The sequence below is a fragment of the Procambarus clarkii genome, chromosome 42, assembly GCF_040958095.1.
Source record: "Procambarus clarkii isolate CNS0578487 chromosome 42, FALCON_Pclarkii_2.0, whole genome shotgun sequence".
In the NCBI taxonomy this organism is placed as follows: Eukaryota; Metazoa; Arthropoda; class Malacostraca; order Decapoda; family Cambaridae; genus Procambarus; species Procambarus clarkii.
The window spans coordinates 22,014,721-22,036,931 of NC_091191.1; the positions used below are offsets into that span (position 1 = coordinate 22,014,721).

Below are 22,211 nucleotides of genomic sequence, written 5' to 3' on the forward strand. Positions count from 1 at the left end.
TGTCATGTATCATTACAGTACAGTATGTCATGTATCATTACACTACAGTATGTCATGTATCATTACAGTACAGTATGTCATGTATCATTACACTACAGTATGTCATGTATCATTACACTACAGTATGTCATGTATCATTACACTACAGTATGTCATGTATCATTACACTACAGTATGTCATGTATCATTACACTACAGTATGTCATGTATCATTACACTACAGTATGTCATGTATCATTACACTACAGTATGTCATGTATCATTACACTACAGTATGTCATGTATCATTACACTACAGTATGTCATGTATCATTACACTACAGTATGTCATGTATCATTACACTACAGTATGTCATGTATCATTACACTACAGTATGTCATGTATCATTACACTACAGTATGTCATGTATCATTACACTACAGTATGTCATGTATCATTACACTACAGTATGTCATGTATCATTACACTACAGTATGTCATGTATCATTACACTACAGTATGTCATGTATCATTACACTACAGTATGTCATGTATCATTACACTACAGTATGTCATGTATCATTACACTACAGTATGTCATGTATCATTACACTACAGTATGTCATGTATCACGAGCCGAGTAAATATTGAACTGTAAATATTTTGGTTCTACAAATTAGCAAAGGTTTATAAGTTATAAAAGTTTATGAAAAAGTGAAATAATGAATTAAAATCCTATTTATAGTAACAAAAATAATGCAAATGTATATTGGACAGAATATTAAAAGGAGAAATGAGACGTTATCACTCCAAATGAAGAATGGGTATATAATATATATATATATATATATATATATATATATATATATATTTATATATATATATATTTATATATATATATATATATATATATATATATATATATATTTATATATATATAAATTATATATATAAATTATATATATTATATATATATAGATATATATATATATATATATTTATATATATATAAATTATATATATATATATATATATATATATATATATATATATATATATATATATATATATATATATATATATATATATATGTCGTACCTAGTAGCCAGATCGCACTTCTCAGCCTACTATGCAAGGCCCAATTTGCCTAATAAGCCAAGTTTTCATGAATTAATTGTTTTTCGACTACCTAACCTACCTAACTTTTTCGGCTACCTAACCTAACCTAACCTATAAAGAAAGGTTAGGTTAGGTTAGGTAGGGTTGGTTAGGTTCGGTCATATATCTACGTTAATTTTAACTCTAATAAAAAAACATTGACCTCATACATAATGAAATGGGTAGCTTTATCATTTCATAAGAAAAAAATTGAGAAAAACAATTAATTCATGAAAACTTGGCTTATTAGGCAAATCGGGCCTTGCATAGTAGGCTGAGAAGTGCGTTCTGGCTACTAGGTACGACATATATATATGGGACAGACAGACAATGGGACACCATTGCACACCCTCAACCCCGACCACAAGTCCCAAAAGACCACAAGCAGGCCCACTGGGATAGCCCCATAATGGAAAAGACTGTCACAGCAATGATTGACAACGCTGATGCTGAAAACAAAGCCCGCCTCCTAGCGGTAACAGCACCCCACGCCGGGGATTTTTTATTTGCTGTGCCCAATGCAGCCCTGGGAACTCGCCTCAGTCATGACGCTCTCCGCATTGGAGTTGCCCTTCGCCTTGCCGCCCCATCCTCACCGAACATAGGTGCATCTGCGGAACTGCGATGGCAGACCAATATGGTCGTCATGGTCTGGTATGTCGTAAATCACAGGGTAAAATTGCAAGACATGAAGAAGTCAACGACATCATCAAGAGGAGCCTCGCCACAGCCCGCTGCCCGGCACAAAGAGAACCACACTTATCCAGACCTAACGACCCTCAGAAGCGCCCTGATGGGGTCACCTTGCTACCTTGGAAGGATGGTAAGCAAGTGGTATGGGACTACACGTGCGCTGCCACACTGGCCAGTACCTACCTCCACTACAGCACACGTGAAAGCGGTGGTGCTGCTTCTTTCAGGGAATCGCAGAAAATTATTAAATACAGAGGTCTAGCACACTGCTACAGCTTTGTTCCGATCGGCTCGGAGACCCTCGGTTCGTGGGGAAAATGTGCATTGAAGTTCCTGAAGGAATTGGGGGACAAATTGATCAGCGCTACAAAAGACCAGAGAACAAAAAGTTTCTTGTTCCAGCGCCTCAGTGTTGCGATTCAGAGGGGAAATGCCTGTTGCGTCTTGGGCACTAGTCCAACTTCAGAGGAATTCGAAGAAGTGTTTGACTTGCAACAATGATCGAACCCGTCTGTGACATTCATCAATGTTTCCCATTGTTGTGTTTTTCAAGAGATCCATAACCTTTAAGCACCTTTAATCACCTTTTTGCATTATTATTTTTGTATCAACCCATGTATATCTTGTAACCATCAAATGCATAATAAAGCACAAAAAATAAAAAAGGAAGGGGGTGGTAGGAGAAAAGCACACAGAAACTGTATTGGAGGGGATCTAAACATTCCCTCTAATGCGTTATGCGTGGTTTCCTCCGAGGCTATGTTTCCCCCTTCTTCCAGCTAGAGGTGGTACTCCCTTCTTATATATATATATATATATATATATATATATATATATATATATATATATATATATATATATATATATATATATATATATATATATATATATATATATATATATATATGTTTCTTGTATACTTAGGATTTACTTATTGTATTTATCAAGGAAAATGGTTTACATAGAGCTGATCTGTTATGTAAGAGTATTTAGTATGTTATATGCATCATATTAATGGCTCTCTGTTATTAGGTAGTGGACGAAGGAAAATCAAATCCCTGGAGATGGACCTTGAAGGAGCTGTACACAGTGAGGAAACCCGGCAGACTAACATCTTTGACCAGGTGAGACTCGACCACGGATCAGGGCCTCAGTGACTGATTATCATAAGTGGTATTAATGTTACTTTAGTCACATTAAGTGGCTTCACTTGAAGCCACGTGATAGATAAACATTGAGATGGTTCACTTACTGTGGACGGTAACACTACAAGGATATGTTCCTGAGTCTTCCCAGTTGGTGTATTGATATTTAACCTGATGATAACCTGCGAGGTGCCAGGTAGGTTACGGGCTCACCATAGCCCGTGCTACTTGGAACTTGTTCCGAGTAGCTGAATCTATAACAACAACAACAACGTGTACGTACATGACAACTTGCGATGTGTATGTACATGACAACTTGCGATGTGTACGTAAATGACAACTTGCGATGTGTATGTACATGACAACTTACGATGTGTACGTAAATGACAACTTGCGATGTGTATGTACATGACAACTTACGATGTGTACGTACATGACAACTTGCGATGTGTATGTACATGACAACTTGCGATGTGTACGTACATGACAACTTGCGATGTGTATGTACATGACAACTTACGATGTGTACGTACATGACAACTTGCGATGTGTACGTACATGACAACTTACGATGTGTACGTACATGACAACTTGCGATGTGTATGTACATGACAACTTGAGATGTGTATGTACATGACAACTTGAGATGTGTATGTACATGACAACTTGAGATGTGTATGTACATGACAACTTGAGATGTGTATGTACATGACAACTTGAGATGTGTATGTACATGACAACTTGCGATGTGTACGTATATGAGAATACTGCTTTAATTTATTTATTTATTTATATACAAGAAGGTACATTGGGGGTTAACAGAGAACATAAAAATTAAGTTAATTTTACATTCTTATACAGCCAGTAGCACGCTTAGCGTTTCGGGCAAAAATACGCTATGTTCATCCTTGTTCATTAATGTTTATTAATGTTCATTAATGTTCATTAATGTTCATTAATGTTATCCCATACTCTGTAGCTCTCAGGTACTGTACTAACACACACTAACGCTTCCATATTTTAGGTTGAAAAAGGTGATAGACAACTGTATAACAGGTTATTTATAGGATTATTTTAGGCAACTTTGTCTAACTTTTACAATGTGCATCTTAGTAAGACCGCTGCCTTATGACTGTAAACACATCGAGGTTGTCCGCTCGCCTCAAGTGATAACTGCAAACAATGACTTAGTATCTAATTCTTCTAAGCATTACTTCATTGTCTCTAAAGTAATATTTTAGTAATATTTCGTCATCCTGTATCCCAGTAATATCCTGGGTGGCCTGTATTCATATAGACCAACAAGGCGATACTACCACTGACCGGTAGGCCTATCAACCCCCTTCATAATACACAACCTTTATTACAGCATGCTTCCATCAGTCTCAGGAGACTATGAAGTTGCGGTCTGGAGTGACCTCTCCAGGGCGCATAGTCAGGGTAGGTTGCAATATATTGCAATATATGACATAGATACTTAGTGACCATGTTGACGTATTCTGAGTATATTTCCAGATTATGATTAATATCAAAATAAAAAAATTGTGTTATTACTAACATGTTCCCTGTTGGCAATATGAACAAAGCTGGAAAATACAGATGAAGGGAAAGGAACTATCAGGGGATAGCGCCAAGACATTACGTCTATATAGCTCTGGGATGGATTACGATATGGAATGGGACAAGGGGGGGAAGGGGAAGGAATGGTGCCCAACCTCTTGGACGGTCGGGGATTGAACGATTGAACGCTGATTGAACGCCATGAAGCGAGACCGTCGCTCTACCGTCCAGCCCAAGTGGAGCACAACACATTATACACTGAAGTTTTTTGTGATCAGAATAGTGATGGGGATGATGCTGGAGCATGTTCAGTAGTGATGGTGATGATGCTGGAGCATGTTCAGTAGTGATGATCATGATGCTGGAGCATGTTCAGTAGTGATGATCATGATGCTGGAGCATGTTCAGTAGTGATGGAGATGATGCTGGAGCATGTCCAGTAGTGATGATCATGATGCTGGAGCATGTTCAGTAGTGATGGAGATGATGCTGGAGCATGTTCAGTAGTGATGGAGATGATGCTGGAGCATGTTCAGTAGTGATGGAGATGATGCTGGAGCATGTTCAGTAGTGATGGAGATGATGCTGGAGCATGTTCAGTAGTGATGGAGATGATGCTGGAGCATGTTCAGTAGTGATGGGGATGATGCTGGAACATGTTCAGTAGTGATGGTGATGATGCTGGAGCATGTTCAGTAGTGATGGGGATGAGGCTGGAGCATGTTCAGTAGTGATGGAGATGATGCTGGAGCATGTTCAGTAGTGATGATCATGATGCTGGAGCATGTTCAGTAGTGATGGAGATGATGCTGGAGCATGTTCAGTAGTGATGGAGATGATGCTGGAGCATGTTCAGTAGTGATGGGGATGATGCTGGAGCATGTTCAGTAGTGATGGTGATGATGCTGGAGCATGTTCAGTAGTGATGGGGATGAGGCTGGAGCATGTTCAGTAGTGATGGAGATGATGCTGGAGCATGTTCAGTAGTGATGATCATGATGCTGGAGCATGTTCAGTAGTGATGATCATGATGCTGGAGCATGTTCAGTAGTGATGATCATGATGCTGGAGCATGTTCAGTAGTGATGATCATGATGCTGGAGCATGTTCAGTAGTGATGGAGATGATGCTGGAGCATGTTCAGTAGTGATGATCATGATGCTGGAGCATGTTCAGTAGTGATGGAGATGATGCTGGAGCATGTTCAGTAGTGATGTAGATGATGCTGGAGCATGTTCAGTAGTGATGGAGATGATGCTGGAGCATGTTCAGTAGTGATGGAGATGATGCTGGAGCATGTTCAGTAGTGATGGAGATGATGCTGGAGCATGTTCAGTAGTGATGGGGATGATGCTGGAGCATGTTCAGTAGTGATGGTGATGATGCTGGAGCATGTTCAGTAGTGATGGGGATGAGGCTGGAGCATGTTCAGTAGTGATGGAGATGATGCTGGAGCATGTTCAGTAGTGATGATCATGATGCTGGAGCATGTTCAGTAGTGATGATCATGATGCTGGAGCATGTTCAGTAGTGATGATCATGATGCTGGAGCATGTTCAGTAGTGATGGGGATGATGCTGGAGCATGTTCAGTAGTGATGATCATGATGCTGGAGCATGTTCAGTAGTGATGATCATGATGCTGGAGCATGTTCAGTAGTGATGATCATGATGCTGGAGCATGTTCAGTAGTGATGATCATGATGCTGGAGCATGTTCAGTAGTGATGGGGATGATGCTGGAGCATGTTCAGTAGTGATGATCATGATGCTGGAGCATGTTCAGTAGTGATGGTGATGATGCTGGAGCATGTTCAGTAGTGATGGGGATGATGCTGGAGCATGTTCAGTAGTGATGATCATGATGCTGGAGCATGTTCAGTAGTGATGATCATGATGCTGGAGCATGTTCAGTAGTGATGGGGATGATGCTGGAGCATGTTCAGTAGTGATGATCATGATGCTGGAGCATGTTCAGTAGTGATGGTGATGATGCTGGAGCATGTTCAGTAGTGATGGGGATGATGCTGGAGCATGTTCAGTAGTGATGGGGATGATGCTGGAGCATGTTCAGTAGTGATGGGGATGTTGCTGGAGCATGTTCAGTAGTGATGGGGATGATGCTGGAGCATGTTCAGTAGTGATGGGGATGATGCTGGAGCATGTTCAGTAGTGATGGGGATGATGCTGGAGCATGTTCAGTAGTGATGGGGATGATGCTGGAGCATGTTCAGTAGTGGGTTACGGCGGCGGGTTCAAATGACATTCATTATGAGATGCTTTCCCATCTCCCTCCATGCACGTTTCAATATTTACAGAATATTTATAACAGTATCTGGGAGTCTTCGTCAGTCTCTAAGGACTGGCTTGAGGCGGTTCTTTCTATTCAAAAACCAGGTTCTCTAGGGACATCCCCTAGAGACTTCCGCCCCATTGCCCTAATGAATTGCGTCTGCAAACTCCTTGAACGTATTATCAATATCCGTCTGATGTGGTTCTTGGAACACTATCACCTCTCTCCTTCTCAATTTGGCTTTCGAAAGCGTCGCAGCACGACTGATGCCTTAGGGAACTTGGAGGTTTATATTCGTACTGCCTTTGCTGCGAAGACCTCTGTTGTTGCTGTTTTGTTTTTTTTACCTGGAAAAAGACGTGTCAAACCACCTGGAGACATCATATTCTGTCCCAACTCCGTTTTTTGGCCTTCGTGATAATCTTCCTCTCTTCCTACAAAGCTTTTTCTGTAGTCGTTCTTTTCGGCAATACAAAAGTGTACCCCAAGGTAGTGTTCTGAGCACTACTCTTTTCCTGGTTGCCCTCAATTGTCTTCTTTCCTCCTTTCCCTCTGGCATTTTCTTGGCTCTCTATGTTGATCATCTTACCTTCTGCTGTCAAGGTGATGACTCGCCTTTTCTCCAACGACGGCTTCAAATTGCGATTGATGCCGTGTCTTCCTGGGCCAACAATAATGGCTTCAAACTAAAACTAAGATTTGTGTTATGATCTTAACTTGGAAGCAGGTCGTTCTTCAATCCCGTTTGTCGCTTTATGGTAACTCTCTTTTGTATAAAGTTTCTGTAAACTTGTGGAGTTAATCTTTGACACTTGTTTGTCTTGGTCGCCCCATATCTCTTACCTCTGAGTTCAATGTTCTTAAGCCTTAACTTACTTAAGGTCTTGTCCCATACTTCCTGGAGACATGATTAACGCACGCTACTCTGTTTACAGTCCTCTCTCGTGCTATCTAAACTCGATTACGGCGGTTCTGCTGACTCGTCTGTCTCTCCCTCCACCCATCGTCGTCTTGATGCTCTTCACCATACTGGGTTACACCTCAGCTCTGGTGCCGTTTGCTAGACTCCTACCCAACGCCTGTATGTTGAAACCGACGTCCTGTCTCTACAGGATCGCCGTGATCGCTACCTTGTGCGATCCCTACAACACCCTCACTCTCACTTATGTGATGTCGGAGTGTGATGCTCCATGGGATATTTGTTCTTTTGAAGCCTTATGCTCCTGCTGCTGTCTTTACTAACTTTGACCATTACCCCTCCTGTGGGCACTGTTCCCTTTCACCACCTTCCCCTTTCTGTCCGATTGTCTCACTTGAAAGGTTCTCTCTCGGTTCGTGTTACCAATATTTCTCCTCGTGTTGTTCCATCCTTGCTCCCATGGAGGGTCCTTCTTCCTAAGTTTTGTAAAACCTTGACCCACATGACGGAAGCTTTTACCCCTCCTACCGTTCTGAAAAGCCTTTTCCTTGCTCACTTTTCTTCATACTCCAGCTCCATCTCCGTCTTCACAGATGGGTCTAAGTCCGAAGTCTGCCGACGGTGTAGGCTACTCTGTTGTATTTCCTGACTACCCCTATATGTGTCGCCTGCCCTCGGAGACTAGCATCTTCACGGCAGAACTTTATGCAATTTTGTATGCTCTTCGTCAACTGCTTTCTCGCTGTCAATCTTCCTTTGTTGCTGTAGTTGACTTGTAGTGCCCTCATGGTTCTGGAGTCCTTTAATCCAGTCCATCCTGCGGTAGTCGAGATCCAACATTGGCTGTTTCTTATCTCCAGTAGATTTAAGCCAGTCGAGTTTTGCTGGGTTTCCAGCCATATTGGTGTTTCCTTAAATGCGCCTGCGGATGCTGTCGCTAAGGAGGCTATCTGCACTTGTCCCATTTCAGGCAAAGGTGTCCCCATATTTCAACTTCTGCCGAGTTATTTATTCAACAATCCGGGCCTGTTGGCCTTCTGTTATTGGTAACAAGCTGCATCCTCGTATGGGTAACGTGTCCCCATGTCCTTCCTCCTACCAACGTAACCGGCGGTGGGAAACGGCTTTTGCGAGGTTACGTATTGGCCACACACGTTTAACTCACGGGCACTTAATGGAGTGCCGCCCTGCTCCTTATTGTCCAAACTACATTGTCCCTCTTACGGTTGTGCATATCCATGTTGAATGTCCTGACTTCCAGGATGTGCGTGTGTCTTGCTTCTCGACTGTCCCTCGCAGTCACTTGTCCCGTGATAGAATCCTTGGTGAACCAGATACCTTTGATGTTGTTCGCCATATGTGCGTTTGTTCTCGTAGTGGCATCCTTAGTGGTATTTAGCGCGTTATGAATATCCCGCACACTTGATGGTGCTACATAGGCTCCGCGGCTTGGTGCCTTTGTTTGATAATTATTTACTTGGTTATACCTCCGTGAGTGTTGCACTTCTGGCATCTATACAAAAACACATCTCACATGTTTCATTATTCCTCCATCAGTGTTGAGCTCCTGGCATCAATAACAAACACATCTCACATGTTTCATTATACCTCCATCAGTGTTGAGCTCCTGGCATATATAACAAACACATCGCACATGTTTCATTATTCCTCCATCAGTGTTGAGCTCCTGGCATATATAACAAACACATCACACATGTTTGGTTATATTAGCGTGCATCACTTAAGCGATTCCTAACACATTTCGGTGTTGCAGTACGGTCTGATAACTGTCAACATTGCTCTCTTACACTTCAGGTTAGCCATCCATTATCAGCAGCTCGGTCTATGCGGTGTCACAGTACTAGAAAGAAAATATATAATTACTACTTATTGGCAATATTGGCATTTGATATATAAGAATTCTGACAGAATACACGTGGTACTTGTGGCGGACATTGTGGCAGTGTATATGCTGACATGAACTATAAGCTGTGTGCTCATGTTTGCCCAGATTGGAGATACTCTGGAGAAGCTTGTGATCTCGACCACGGGAAAGTTGGAGGAAGAAGAGGAGCGGCCACACATGTTCTCCAGGCTGGTCAGCCTCCTGGGCTCCCTCAGGCACCTGCAAGACCTCCATGATGTATGGAACACCTATGGCAGTCACCAACTCTACAGGTGAGAACGGCCAACACTGTACACACTTATACTGTGTCTGCTGTACACGCGTCTGATATACACGTGTCTGCTGTACACGTACCTGCTGTACACGCATCTGATGTACACGTGTACATTTGTTTATTTATATATATATATATATACAAGAAGGTACATTGGGTTTGTGAGAATACATTGGATAGTACATTATTTACATTCTTGTAAAGCCACTAGTACGCGCAGCGTTTCGGGCAGGTCCTTAATCTAACAGATAATTTTAAGTAGGTAATTTCTATCAGAATTGATAAATGATAAAGATACATTGCAAGAGAAAAATGAGATGAGAGAGCTTAGTAAGTATATTAAAGCACATTGTTATATTAAAGCTCTGATTGATTACATTGACAGCTTGATTAGTAATTTAAACAAGATTAATAGACATCATACAGCAGACTGACAGCACATATAAGACAGCAATGATCACAATGGTAAAGATGTTCAGATTGAGTACATAAAGATTGGGAGATTGGGTAGCAAAAGATACAGATAAACAAGATTTATAAACACCATACAGCAGATTGGCAGCACATATAAGAAGACAGCAATGATCACAATGGTAAAGATGTTCAAATTGGGAACATAAAGGTTGGGAGATTGGGTAGCAATAGATACAGTGCAATTTTAAGGAAAATAGTGAAAAACTATGAAGATGAAATTAGGTACTTTTTAGTATTGATTTTGAATGATGTAAAAGTTGGACAGCTTTTCAATTCAGTAGGGAGTGAGTTCCATAAACTGTGTCCCTTTATTTGCATAGAGTGTTTACACAGATTAAGTTTAACTCTGGGGATATCAAAGAGATATTTATTTCTGGTGTGGTGATAATGGGTCCTATTACATCTGTCCAGGGAGAGTTTCAGACAAGGATTTGCATTTAAGAACAGGGTTTTGTAAATGTAGTTGACACAAGAGAATTTATGGAGTGAGATTATGTTTAGCATGTTTAGAGAGTTAAACAAGGGGGCTGTGTGTTGTCTGAAAGCAGAATTTGATATTATTCTCATAGCAGATTTTTGCTGGGTGATGATGGACTTTGGTGGAGGTGGTTTGCAGTGGTTGAATCCCATGCACAGATACCATAGTTGAGATAGGGATAGATTAGTGCATAATATAGAGAGATGAGAGCAGAGTTAGGTACATAATATCTGATTTTGGAGAGTATACCAACTGTTTTAGAGACTTTCTTAGTTATGTGTTGTATGTGGGTAATGAAGTTGAGTCTCTTGTCTAGGAATAGGCCAAGAAACTTTCCATCATTTTTATTGCTAATGTTTACATTGTCTATCTGAAGCTGAATTGCATTTGTAGATTTGCTTCCAAATAGGATGTAGTAGGTCTTTTCTATGTTAAGTGTTAGTTTGTTGGTTGACATCCATAAGTGGACTTTTTTTAGTTCATTATTAACAACATCATTTAGTGTATGTGGGTTGGGGTTGGAGTAGATGAGGGTAGTATCATCAGCAAACAAAATAGGTTTCAGAATGTTAGAGACATTAGGCAGATCATTGATGATAAGACCTCTTCTATTATATAAGAAATAGAAGAGGTCCCAAGATGCTGCCCTGTGGCACTCCAACGGTTATTGGTAGAATGGGAGAGGTTATATTATTGATGGCTACACATTGGTGTCTATCACTAAGATAGGATTGGATATAGTCCAGTGCATGGCCTCGGATTCCATAATGATGGAGTTTACATAAGAGGTAATCGTGATTAACAGTATCAAAGGCCTTTCTCAGGTCAATGAAGAGTCCAATCGGAAACTCATTTTTGTCAAGGGCTGAGTAAATTATATCAAGGAGACTAATAATTGCATCGTTGGTACTCTTTTGAGAGCGGAAGCCAAACTGACAGGGGCTAAGAATGTCGAATTTTACGAGATAGGAGTAGAGCTGTTTGTAGATAATTTTTTCAAGTATTTCTGATAGTATGGGTAGGTTCGATATTGGTCTATAGTTGTTTATGTCTGCCGTATTACCTCCTTTATGAACTGGCGTTACTCTTGCTTTTTTAAGGATATCAGGGAAGGTATGACACTCAAGGGATTTGTTGAACAGCAGAGCTATAGGTGGCGCAAGGGCATGGGAGGCGCTCTTGTATATAATGGATGGGATTTCACTGATGTTCCCAGCTTTGGTTTTTAGTGAGTGTATGATGGACACAACATCTGTCGGGCTGACTGGTGAAAGGAGAAGAGAGTTTGGATAGCTGCCTGAGAGATATGTGTTGATATGTGTCTGAGTCTGTGGGATTTTACTTGCAAGGTTAGCACCAATCGATGAAAAGAAGCTATTAAATTCATTCGCCATTTCTAAGTCAGATGACGGTGTAAGGCCATCCTTAGAGAGTGTTATTTGGTTGTGGGAGTGTTGTTTAGTTCCTAGGATATTAGAGATGGTATTCCATGTGCTTTTCATGTTGCCTTTTGCTTCTTTGAATCTAGTCTCATAATATGAAAGTTTTGCTTTTCTTATGATACTGGTAAGCACTGATGAGTACCTTTTAACTACTTCCTTTGAAACTAGGCCAATCCTAAATTTCTTTTCATATTCATGTTTTTTGTTGATTGATTTAATTATGCCACTTGTGAGCCACGGGTTATTTTTTCTTTTATCAGTTACTTGTTTGGTAAGGAGGGGACAGTGAGTGTTGTAGAGGCTTAAAGTTTTGGAGAGAAAGAGGTTAGTTGATGAGTTTATATCCTGTGAATTATTAAATTCAGATTCCCAGTTAATATTGTGAAGTGCATTAGAGAGATTGCCTAAAGCTGATTCACTATGTAGCCTGAATGAAAGTTTCTTGGTTTCTGGTGGTGTTCTGTCAATGTTTGCTATGAGGAAAGTAGGATAGTGGTCAGTTGTTCTGTCATAAATTACCCCAGATGTAAGGGGAGCTGTTATATTAGTCCAAAGGTGATCCAGGGTAGTGGCAGATGTTTGAGTGACTCGGGTGGGCTTGGTGATTGTGGGGATTAGCATACAGGAGTGCATGTTGTTACGGAAATAGTCAACTTGAGGGTTGTTTTGAAGACCCAGGTCAATATTGAAATCACCTCCCAGAATGATGTGATTTTTGTTGAGATTGTTATTTATGATAAGATTCCTTACATTGTCTGAGAATGAAGCTATGTTGGTATTAGGAAATCTATAGATGGCACCGATAGTCAGGGAGGATTTAAGGGATTTACTGGAGAACTTGGCAAAGGTATATTTACAATAGTCGTCTCTATCACTAATAACACTATTGCAAATGAAGGTATCTTTGTAATATATTGCTGTGCCACCACATTTTTTATTATGCCTGCAGTTATGAATGGCTTTATAACCAGCTAAATTGTAGAGTTGGGTATAGTCATTACTTAGCCATGTTTCCGTTAAAATGATGAATGATAATTTAGTACCTAGTAGTGCATTTAAGTAGTGCATTTATATCATCAAAATGTTTACCAAGTGACCTAACATTTTGGTTGTAAACTGATAAGCAGGTGCTATTTAGGAGTTTGTTTTTTGCAAGATTTCCTGTGTAATACCTGCAATAATGATGATCAATGTGCTGATTTGTGTACATATGGGACAGAAGATTTCGATCAGGATCAATATCAGTAAGCATATAGATAAAATAATGTCACGATACAATAAGATAAGCAATTACAGGAACAGTTAAATACTAAATCTGCTGTAAATAGAAAGTAATTATAGCAAAACACAACAATACAATAATATAACAATACAATAAGAGCTTACAAAGTATTAAGTCTACTAAAATTAGAGAATAATTATAGCAAAACACAACAATAAATGCAAGTAAACAAAAGAATTGAAACAATTAGAGGTAGAATAAAGGTCACTAGATAGCCATGGAGGATACACAAGTTTGGTGGAGAGAACAGAAAATCAGTAGAGACTGTCAAGATGAATATATAAAAAATTTGACAAATGATTATTGTACAGTAAAATAATCTTAAAGATAATAAATTTTATTTAGCTTAGTTTTTAACCTATAATTAGTATGAACTTAATTAAGAGAACAAAATGAGATCAATAATTGATTTCAATAAATGACATAAATCAATACAATTAAATTTAAAATTTAAATGGAATAGGGTAAGATTAGATTTAGGAGTAAAATTTTACAATGAAACTGAGGTAGATGCTTGCATAAGTGCATGGAGACTTGATGGATTATTTAGGAAATTATATGAATGAGAGAACATTAGGTAAATGGTAAGGGAGAGACAGCACCTTAGACAAAGTTAGATTAAGTTAGGTTAGGCTCAGGCACTGAAAGAGTTATTTTAAGTACTGGCATTGGTCGGGTTCAGGTTTTCAGATATACCACAATCACTAAAGAAGGCCAGGAGTTGTTGGTCACATTTTATTTCATATCTTTTTCCTGCACTTTCCTTCTTTGCAATGATCGTACCATTCCTAGTGTAGCACTGCTTGATAAGACCAGGGTTTAGTTTGCGAATTTGACGCAGCCTGAAGAGGAGGGATCCACGCTGCTTTGTAAGACACTCATTAATATAGAGGTTGGTTTTATACTTAGCAGCTGATTGTATGAGGTCAAACTTCACAGAGGGATTTGCAAGTTTGATGAGCATTCTCCTACTGCTACGGGGACTGTTTTTATCTATCCTGATAGCTGATTTGCTATCGTTTTTATCGTTTTGACTGTTTTTATCTATCCTGATAGCTTGATTTGCTATTTGATAGCCGAGTCACTCAAACATCAGCCACTACCTTGGACCACATATGGACAAACATAACAGCTCCCCTTGTATCTGGTATAATCTACGACAGAACAACTGACCACTATCCTACCTTTCTCATAGCGAACATGGACATAACACCACCAAAAAGCAAGAAATTTTCATTTAGGCTACACAGTGAATCAGCTTTAGACAATCTTACAGAGGCACTTCACAATATTAACTGGGATTCTGAATTCAATAATACCCATGATATAAATTCATTAGCTAACCTCTTCCTCTCCAAAACTCTAAGCCTCTACAACCTTCATTGTCCCCTTCTTACCAAGCAAGTAACTGACAAAAGATTAAACAATCCATGGCTCACAAGTGGCATTCTCAACTCAATCAACAAGAAACATGAATATGAAAAGAAAGTTAGGATTGGCCTAGTTTCAAAGGAAGTAGCTAAAAGGTACTCATCAATGCTTACCAGTATCATAAGAAAGGCAAAACTTGCATATTATGTGAATAGATTCAATGAAGCAAAAGGCAACATGAAAAACACTTGGAAAACTATCTCTAGTATCCTAGGAACTAAACAACACTCACATAACCAAATAAAACTCTACAAGGATGGGGATATACCGTCAACTGATTTAGAAATGGCAAATGAATTTAATAGTTTCTTTTCATCGGTTGGTGCTAATCTTGCCAGTAAAATCCCACAGACTCAGACACATATTAACACATATCTCTCAGGCAGCTATCCAAACTCTCTTCTCCTTTCACCAATCAGCCCGGCAGATGTTGTGTCCATCATACATTCTCTAAAAACCAAGGCAGGGAACACCAGTGAAATTCCGTCCATTGTGTATAAGAGAGCCTCCCATGCCCTTGCCCCACCCATAGCACTACTGTTCAACAAATCTATAGAGTGTCACACCTTCCCTGATATCCTCAAAAAAGCAAGAGTAACGCCAGTCCATAAAGGAGGCAATCCGGCGGACATAAACAATTATAGACCAATATCAAATCTACCCATTCTATCAAAAATATTTGAAAAAATTATTTACAAACAGCTCTATTCCTACCTCGTAAAATTCGACATACTCATTTGGCTAAACTCGTTTGGCTTCCGGTCCCAAAAGAGTACCAATGATGCAATCATTAGTCTCCTTGACATTATCTACTCAGCCCTTGACAAAAATGAGTTTCCGATTGGACTCTTCATTGACCAAAGAAAAGCCTTTGATACTGTTAATCACAACTACCTCTTATTTAAACTCCAGCATTATGGAATCCGAGGCCTTGCCCTTGACTACATCCGATCCTATCTTAGTGACAGACACCAATATGTAACCATCAATGATACAACTTCTTCCACTCTACCAATTACCGTTGGAGTGCCACAGGGCAGCATCTTAGGACCTCTTCTATTTCTTATATATATAAACGATCTGCCTAATGTCTCTAATATTCTCAAACCTATATTGTTTGCTGACGATACTACCCTTATCTACTCAAACCTCAACCCACATACACTAAATAATGTTGTGAATAATGAATAAAAAAAAGTCCACTTATGGATGTCAACGAACAAACTAACATTAAACATCGAAAAGACTTACTACATCTTATTTGGAAGCAAATCATCAAATGCAATTCAGCTACAGATAGACAACATTAACATCAGTAATAAAAATGATGGCAAGTTTCTTGGCCTATTCCTAGACAAGAGACTCAACTTCAGCACCCACATTCAACACATAACTAAGAAAGTCTCTAAGACAGTTGGTATACTCTCCAAAATCAGATATTATGTTCCTAACTCTGCTCTCCTCTCACTATATTATGCACTAATCTACCCCTATCTTAATTATGGTATCTGTGCATGGGGGTCTACCACTGCAAACCACCTTAAGCCCATCATCACACAGCAAAAATCTGCTATCAGAATAATAACTAACTCTGCTTTCAGACAACACTCAGCTCCCTTGTTTAAATCTCTAAACTTGCTAAATATTAACTCCCTCCACACATTCTCTTGTGTCAACTACATTTACAAAACCCTGTTCTTAAATCTAAACCATGCTCTGAAACTCTCCCTGGACAGATGTAATAGGACCCATTATCACCACACCAGAAATAAATATCTCTTTGATATCCCCAGGGTCAAACTTAATCTGTGTAAACACTCTATGCAAATTAAGGGACCTAGTCTATGGAACTCACTCCCTAGTGAATTGAAAAACTGTAAAACTTTTGCCTTATTTAAAAGCAAAACCAAAAAGTACCTAACTTCATCTATTTAGTTTCCTACACTGAGCTTTAAATTTGCTCTGTACCTAGTGGTAGCCAATCTCCTAATTTTTATGTAATATCAAACAACCTTATCATTGTGTTCATTGCTGTCTTCTTTTATGTGCTAGCCATATGCTGTATTGTGACTACCAATTTTTGTCAACTACCATTCAAGCTGTCATTGCAATCAATCTTATATTGTTTCTGCTGTATTGTGCCTACCAATTTGTTGTCAACTACCATTTTAAGCTGTCATTGCAATCAATCATAGCTACCTATGTGCTTTAATATACTGTACCTATAATTTTCTCTCATCTTTTTTTTTTCATTCCATGTAATCTGTTATCATTTTTTTGTCTATAAATTTTGCAAGTATTTACCTCCTTAAAATTTTCTTAGATTAAGGACCTGCCCGAAACGCTGCGCGTGCTAGTGGCTTTACAAGACTGTAATTACCATAATTGTATCCTCACATTCCTTATGTACATTCTTGTATATGCATAAATAAATAAATAAAATAAATAAATAAATAAATTTGATATCAACATTGACTTTGATCTTTGAATTAATTAGGGTGTAGACTATGTTACAACAGAACAATCAGACACGTGTCACAGACACAATCTGTTACAATCAGACACGTGTCTGCTGTACATGCGTCTGATGTACACACGTCTCATGTACACGTGTCTGCTGTATAATTAGGAGTGTGTAATGTGTTTGTCAGTGTCAGATGTTAGTGCTTGGACCCGCCTCTTAGCGTTTATGGGTGTATTTTCGTTACTGACAACGTGATTTTCCTAAGATTTAAAAGGTAGTTATTTCAAATGTAGTAAACGAGATGAAGTTAGTTCTCGAGTTTCACATCTTTAACAAATATCCCATGAAAATGTAACAAATGTATATGAAACACAGACAGACAAACATGAAAGTCCTGCAGAAAATATATTTACAAATGATAAGATGTGTGTAACTTTAATGCATTATTTGATGAAAAACACAAACATAAAAGTGATGAATGAATATGATATTATGATTTGTTTGTAGACTAGTTGCTGTAAATAGACTTCCTATAAATTATTTTAAAGCTATGAGGAAATATATATAAGCAAAGGTTTGGTGGAGGTGTGTTAGGTTAAGATGTGTATAAAATGTTGCATGGATAGTGTACAAGTAAAAATATATGGGATGAAGGTTAGGTTAGGGTTGGTTGGGTTAGGTTAGGGTTGGTTGGGTTAGGTTAGGGTTGGTTGGGTTAGGTTTGGTTGGGTTAGGTTAGGATTGGTTGAATTAGGTTAAGGTTGGTTGGGTAAGATAAGGGAAGGATGCTTAAACAACACTTTACCAAGAATATTAGAGATTGGAAGCTGAACTAACACAGAGAATTGGTAATAAGAGTGGAGTAAGTTAAGACAATAAGAGTGGGGGTATGTTAAGACAAGACAGGTGAAATAGTTGAATGTGCGTTTTGTGTAATGTTCTGAAATTAGTATTTGTGTAAGCAGGATAGATTAAAATTGTTGAGTTGGTTGGATGTAAGTTTATGAAATGAATCTATGTGATTTGAATACATGTGTTTCTATGTGTAATTTTGGAAGTTTATGAGTGCATGTAATCTGTGTTAGTACATGAATGTATGTAAGTATTTGCGGGTTTGACTAAGTTTATATAATTTGTGTAAGATTGAGAGAATTTCTATGTACAAGAGAGCTTGTTAAAGTTCGAGAAACTGAGTAAGTTAATGAACTGAGTATGTGTGCATGTGCAAGTCTGTGTTTGTTTTTGTATGTTCGTGTTTTGTGTAAGTTTATACATGTTTTTTTTATATAAAGAAGTGTTTGTATAGGAAAATTGGTCAAGAATCAGTGCATTAGATTACCAACGGTTAGAAAGGCGGGGTCCAAGAGCTAACAGCTCGATCGTTTAGTTATAAATAGTAAATACACACACGTACCTCTAACAGGTACATACAATAAATACAATGTTCCCAATTTATGAACGCCACTACAGAGAGATTGTTGTGGATGCTCTTGTGGTGTGTGAGAGAGGCCCGTGCGTCCAGCAGGTGTCCGGCCTGGCGCACGATGGCGACCCCGCGCTCCCTCCCTCCACACTCTCCACCTGGCTCGCTGGACTCCACTTCCACACCCACACTGATCCACGCGCCATTTCATATGTTCTGGTAAGCTATTTGTCATGTAGTTTAGATGCTATTTGTAATCATTGTTCTTAATTCCCTGCATGGGTGGTGTGGTATAAACGGGAAAAATAAAAAAATGATATTCTGACACGAGTAACGGAACCGCAGATAATCTGAGGCAGATAGTGGAAAGATTTGCGAGCCCAATAAATATGGAAACAGTGAGGTGAGGAGTAAGTAAAAGGAGAAGGTAATTTCTAAAGAGTGTAAGGTGTAAGGTGAGGAGCAGGTAAGAGAAGGCAATTCCTAGAAGAAGGTAAGTGTAATTTGAAAGGTAAGCATAGGGTGAATTGTAAGAATAGGATGAGTGTAATAATAGGATGAGGTAAGAATAGAATAAGAGGGTAAGAAAAAGAAAAGGGGGTAGGCTTATGTCAGGTCACGTTTGTTATGAAAGTTAGAAAATTTAAGTATGTACTGTCAAAGAGAAAAGTCAACAGTAACAAAGCCAGAACTAAGGTTAATGTTGTGTATCAGAGTCGATTCCACAAGACAGTGTCTGTGAAGAGTAGAAGCAGGAAAGATTATTTTAGAAGAAGACCAATCAATGGGAAGATCAGTCCCTAACATGACAGAAGAGAGCATTGTTTGTGTCTGCAGACTTAACACTTCTTTTGTGTTCCTTAAGTCTGTCATTTAGTGTATCGTAAATTTTTCCAAAGTATGGGAGAGGGCAAGACGAACAGGAAATGGAGTAGACACCAGCAGCATTAGTAGCAGGAGGAGCAATGTGAACCAGATTACTTCGAAGAGTGTTAGTTTGTCGAAAGGCGAACTTTACATCAAGAGGGCGAAATGGAATAGCACTAGTGGGATATTTTAGTTCAGATATGAGGGGGAAGGCAGAACACAGTGGTACTAGTGTTGGAAACGGGTTTGGGATGGAAAAAAACTCGTTTAGCTTGAGAATGGGGACAGATGATAAAATGTAAGGAGTTAACAAGGCGAGAGAGGGAAGGGAACTGTCAGGAAAAGCACCATGCCATTGCGACTGTAAAGCACTTAGAAGGGGTTAGGATAAGGATTTGAGTTGTGGGAAGCGAGGAAGCAAAGATGCCCGCCCACTTGGACAGATGGGGATTGAACGCCGACCTTCATTGCGCAAGACAGACGCTCTACCGACCAGTCCAGTGGAGAGAAAGACTTGTAAATAAAGGAAATGTCAGAATCAATAATTTGAGGGTCAGTTTTGCGTAGAGCGCGGAAGAAGAGAGAGACGAGAACACTTTTCTGAACAGGAGGAGTATGGTAGGAAAAGAAGTGAATATATATACCACTGTGCATAGGTTTGCTGTAAACAGATAAGGAGAAACAGGGCACAGAGCTGTGAACATGAACGTCAAAAAAGAAGAGACTTAGATTTCCATTCAACTTTGAAATTGTTAAAAGAGCCAGAGGAGAGGAAAGGCTGGAAAAGACTGGCCTCGTGACGATTTCTCGTCAAGAGACTAAAGAGCAAAAATGTCATCAACATAGCAAAGCCAGAGAGAGGGACGAGTACCAGTTGCTGGTAGAATTTAAAACTTTTTCCTTTTAAATTCATACTAATCATAACCCTAGATCATTTTCGCAATCAGACTTTGAGATTTCAATATCATCCAGGAGATATCTTGTAACTCATTACAAGATATCTCCACGCCTTTGCATGTTTAACATGACCACCATAATATTATAGTCTAAAGTCTACATCATTCTCGTCACAATTTCCGCGTCCAGTACTGTGATTTTTGTTCACGTTCATTCCCGTTATTATTCTTCACTGTAGTTAGGCATTGTATTTGTTTAAGTTAGGCTACTGTAGTTCCTTTTGTTAGGCTACATTAGTTCCTCTGTTAGGCTACTGTAGTTCCTTTTGTTAGGCTACATTAGTTCCTCTGTTAGGCTACTGTAGTTCCTTTTGTTAGGCTACATTAGTTCCTCTGTTAGGCTACTGTACTTCCTCAAAAGATCTCGGTACTTCATATGTAAACTTTTGTAGTTCCTCTATATACCTCTGTACTTTCCCTATAGACGACTGTAATTCCGTTTGCCTACTTTACTTCTTCTGTTAGGTTACTGTACTTCCTCTATAGACCAATGTACTTCCTCTTATAGGCTACCGTTCTTCCTCTGTTAAGCTATTTTACTTCTTACGTTCGCTACTGTCCTTTCTCTATAGGCCACTGTGCTTCATTTGTATATTAATGTATTTTCTATATTACTGTATTTCCTCTATATTACTGTATTTCCTCTATAGGCTACTGTACGTCCTCTGCAGACTACTGAACTTCTTATGTTTGGCTATATTACTTCCTCCGTTAGGCTACTGTACTTCGTCTGTTATGCTTCAGTACTTCCTATGTTTGGCTGGCTACTTTATTTCTTATATAGACTACTGTAATTCCTCTATAGACTATTGTAATTCCTCTGTGGACTACTGTAATTCCCCCTATTGGCTATTGTACATCCTTTGTTAGACTACTGTACTTCCCCTATAGACCATTGTACTTCCTCTATAGACTACTGTATTTCCTCTATAGACTACTGTACTTCCTCTATAGACTACTGTACTTCCTCTATAGACTACTGTACTTCCTCTATAGACTACTGTACTTCCTCTATAGACTACTGTTCTTCCTCTATAGACCATTGTATTTCCCTGTATAGACTAATGTACTTCCTCTATAGACCATTGTACTTCCTCTATAGACTACTGTACTTCCTCTATAGACTACTGTACTTTCTCTATAGACTACGGTACTTCCCCTGTAGACTACTGTACTTCCTCTATCGACTACTGTACTTCCTCTATAGAATACTGTATTTCCCTGTATAGATTACTGTACTTCATCTATAGACTACTGTTTTTCCCTGTATACATTACTGTACTTCCTCAATAGACTACTGTAATTCTTTTCAAGACTACTGTACTTCATCTGTAGGCTATTGTATATCCCAGGTTAGGCTACTGTTCTTTCTCCATAGCCTTCTTTTGTGGGCTATTGCATTTCTTCTGTAAGGCTATGATATTTACGCTGTTATTCTACTGTTTTGCCTCTGTTAGGCTACTATAAT

At 39.1% G+C, this 22,211-nt stretch overlaps 1 protein-coding gene across 1 annotated transcript in view; it reads left to right on the forward strand.

Annotated features, from left to right (window-relative positions):
• Nucleotides 1-22,211, forward strand: part of LOC123770248 (uncharacterized) — a 327,397-nt gene that overhangs the window by 104,288 nt on the left and 200,898 nt on the right. The window contains exons 9-11 of the mRNA XM_069339624.1: nt 2,864-2,955; nt 9,758-9,924; nt 18,968-19,139. Coding sequence (XP_069195725.1) covers nt 2,864-2,955; nt 9,758-9,924; nt 18,968-19,139 — 431 coding nt within the window. The remainder of the gene's footprint in view (nt 1-2,863; nt 2,956-9,757; nt 9,925-18,967; nt 19,140-22,211) is intronic.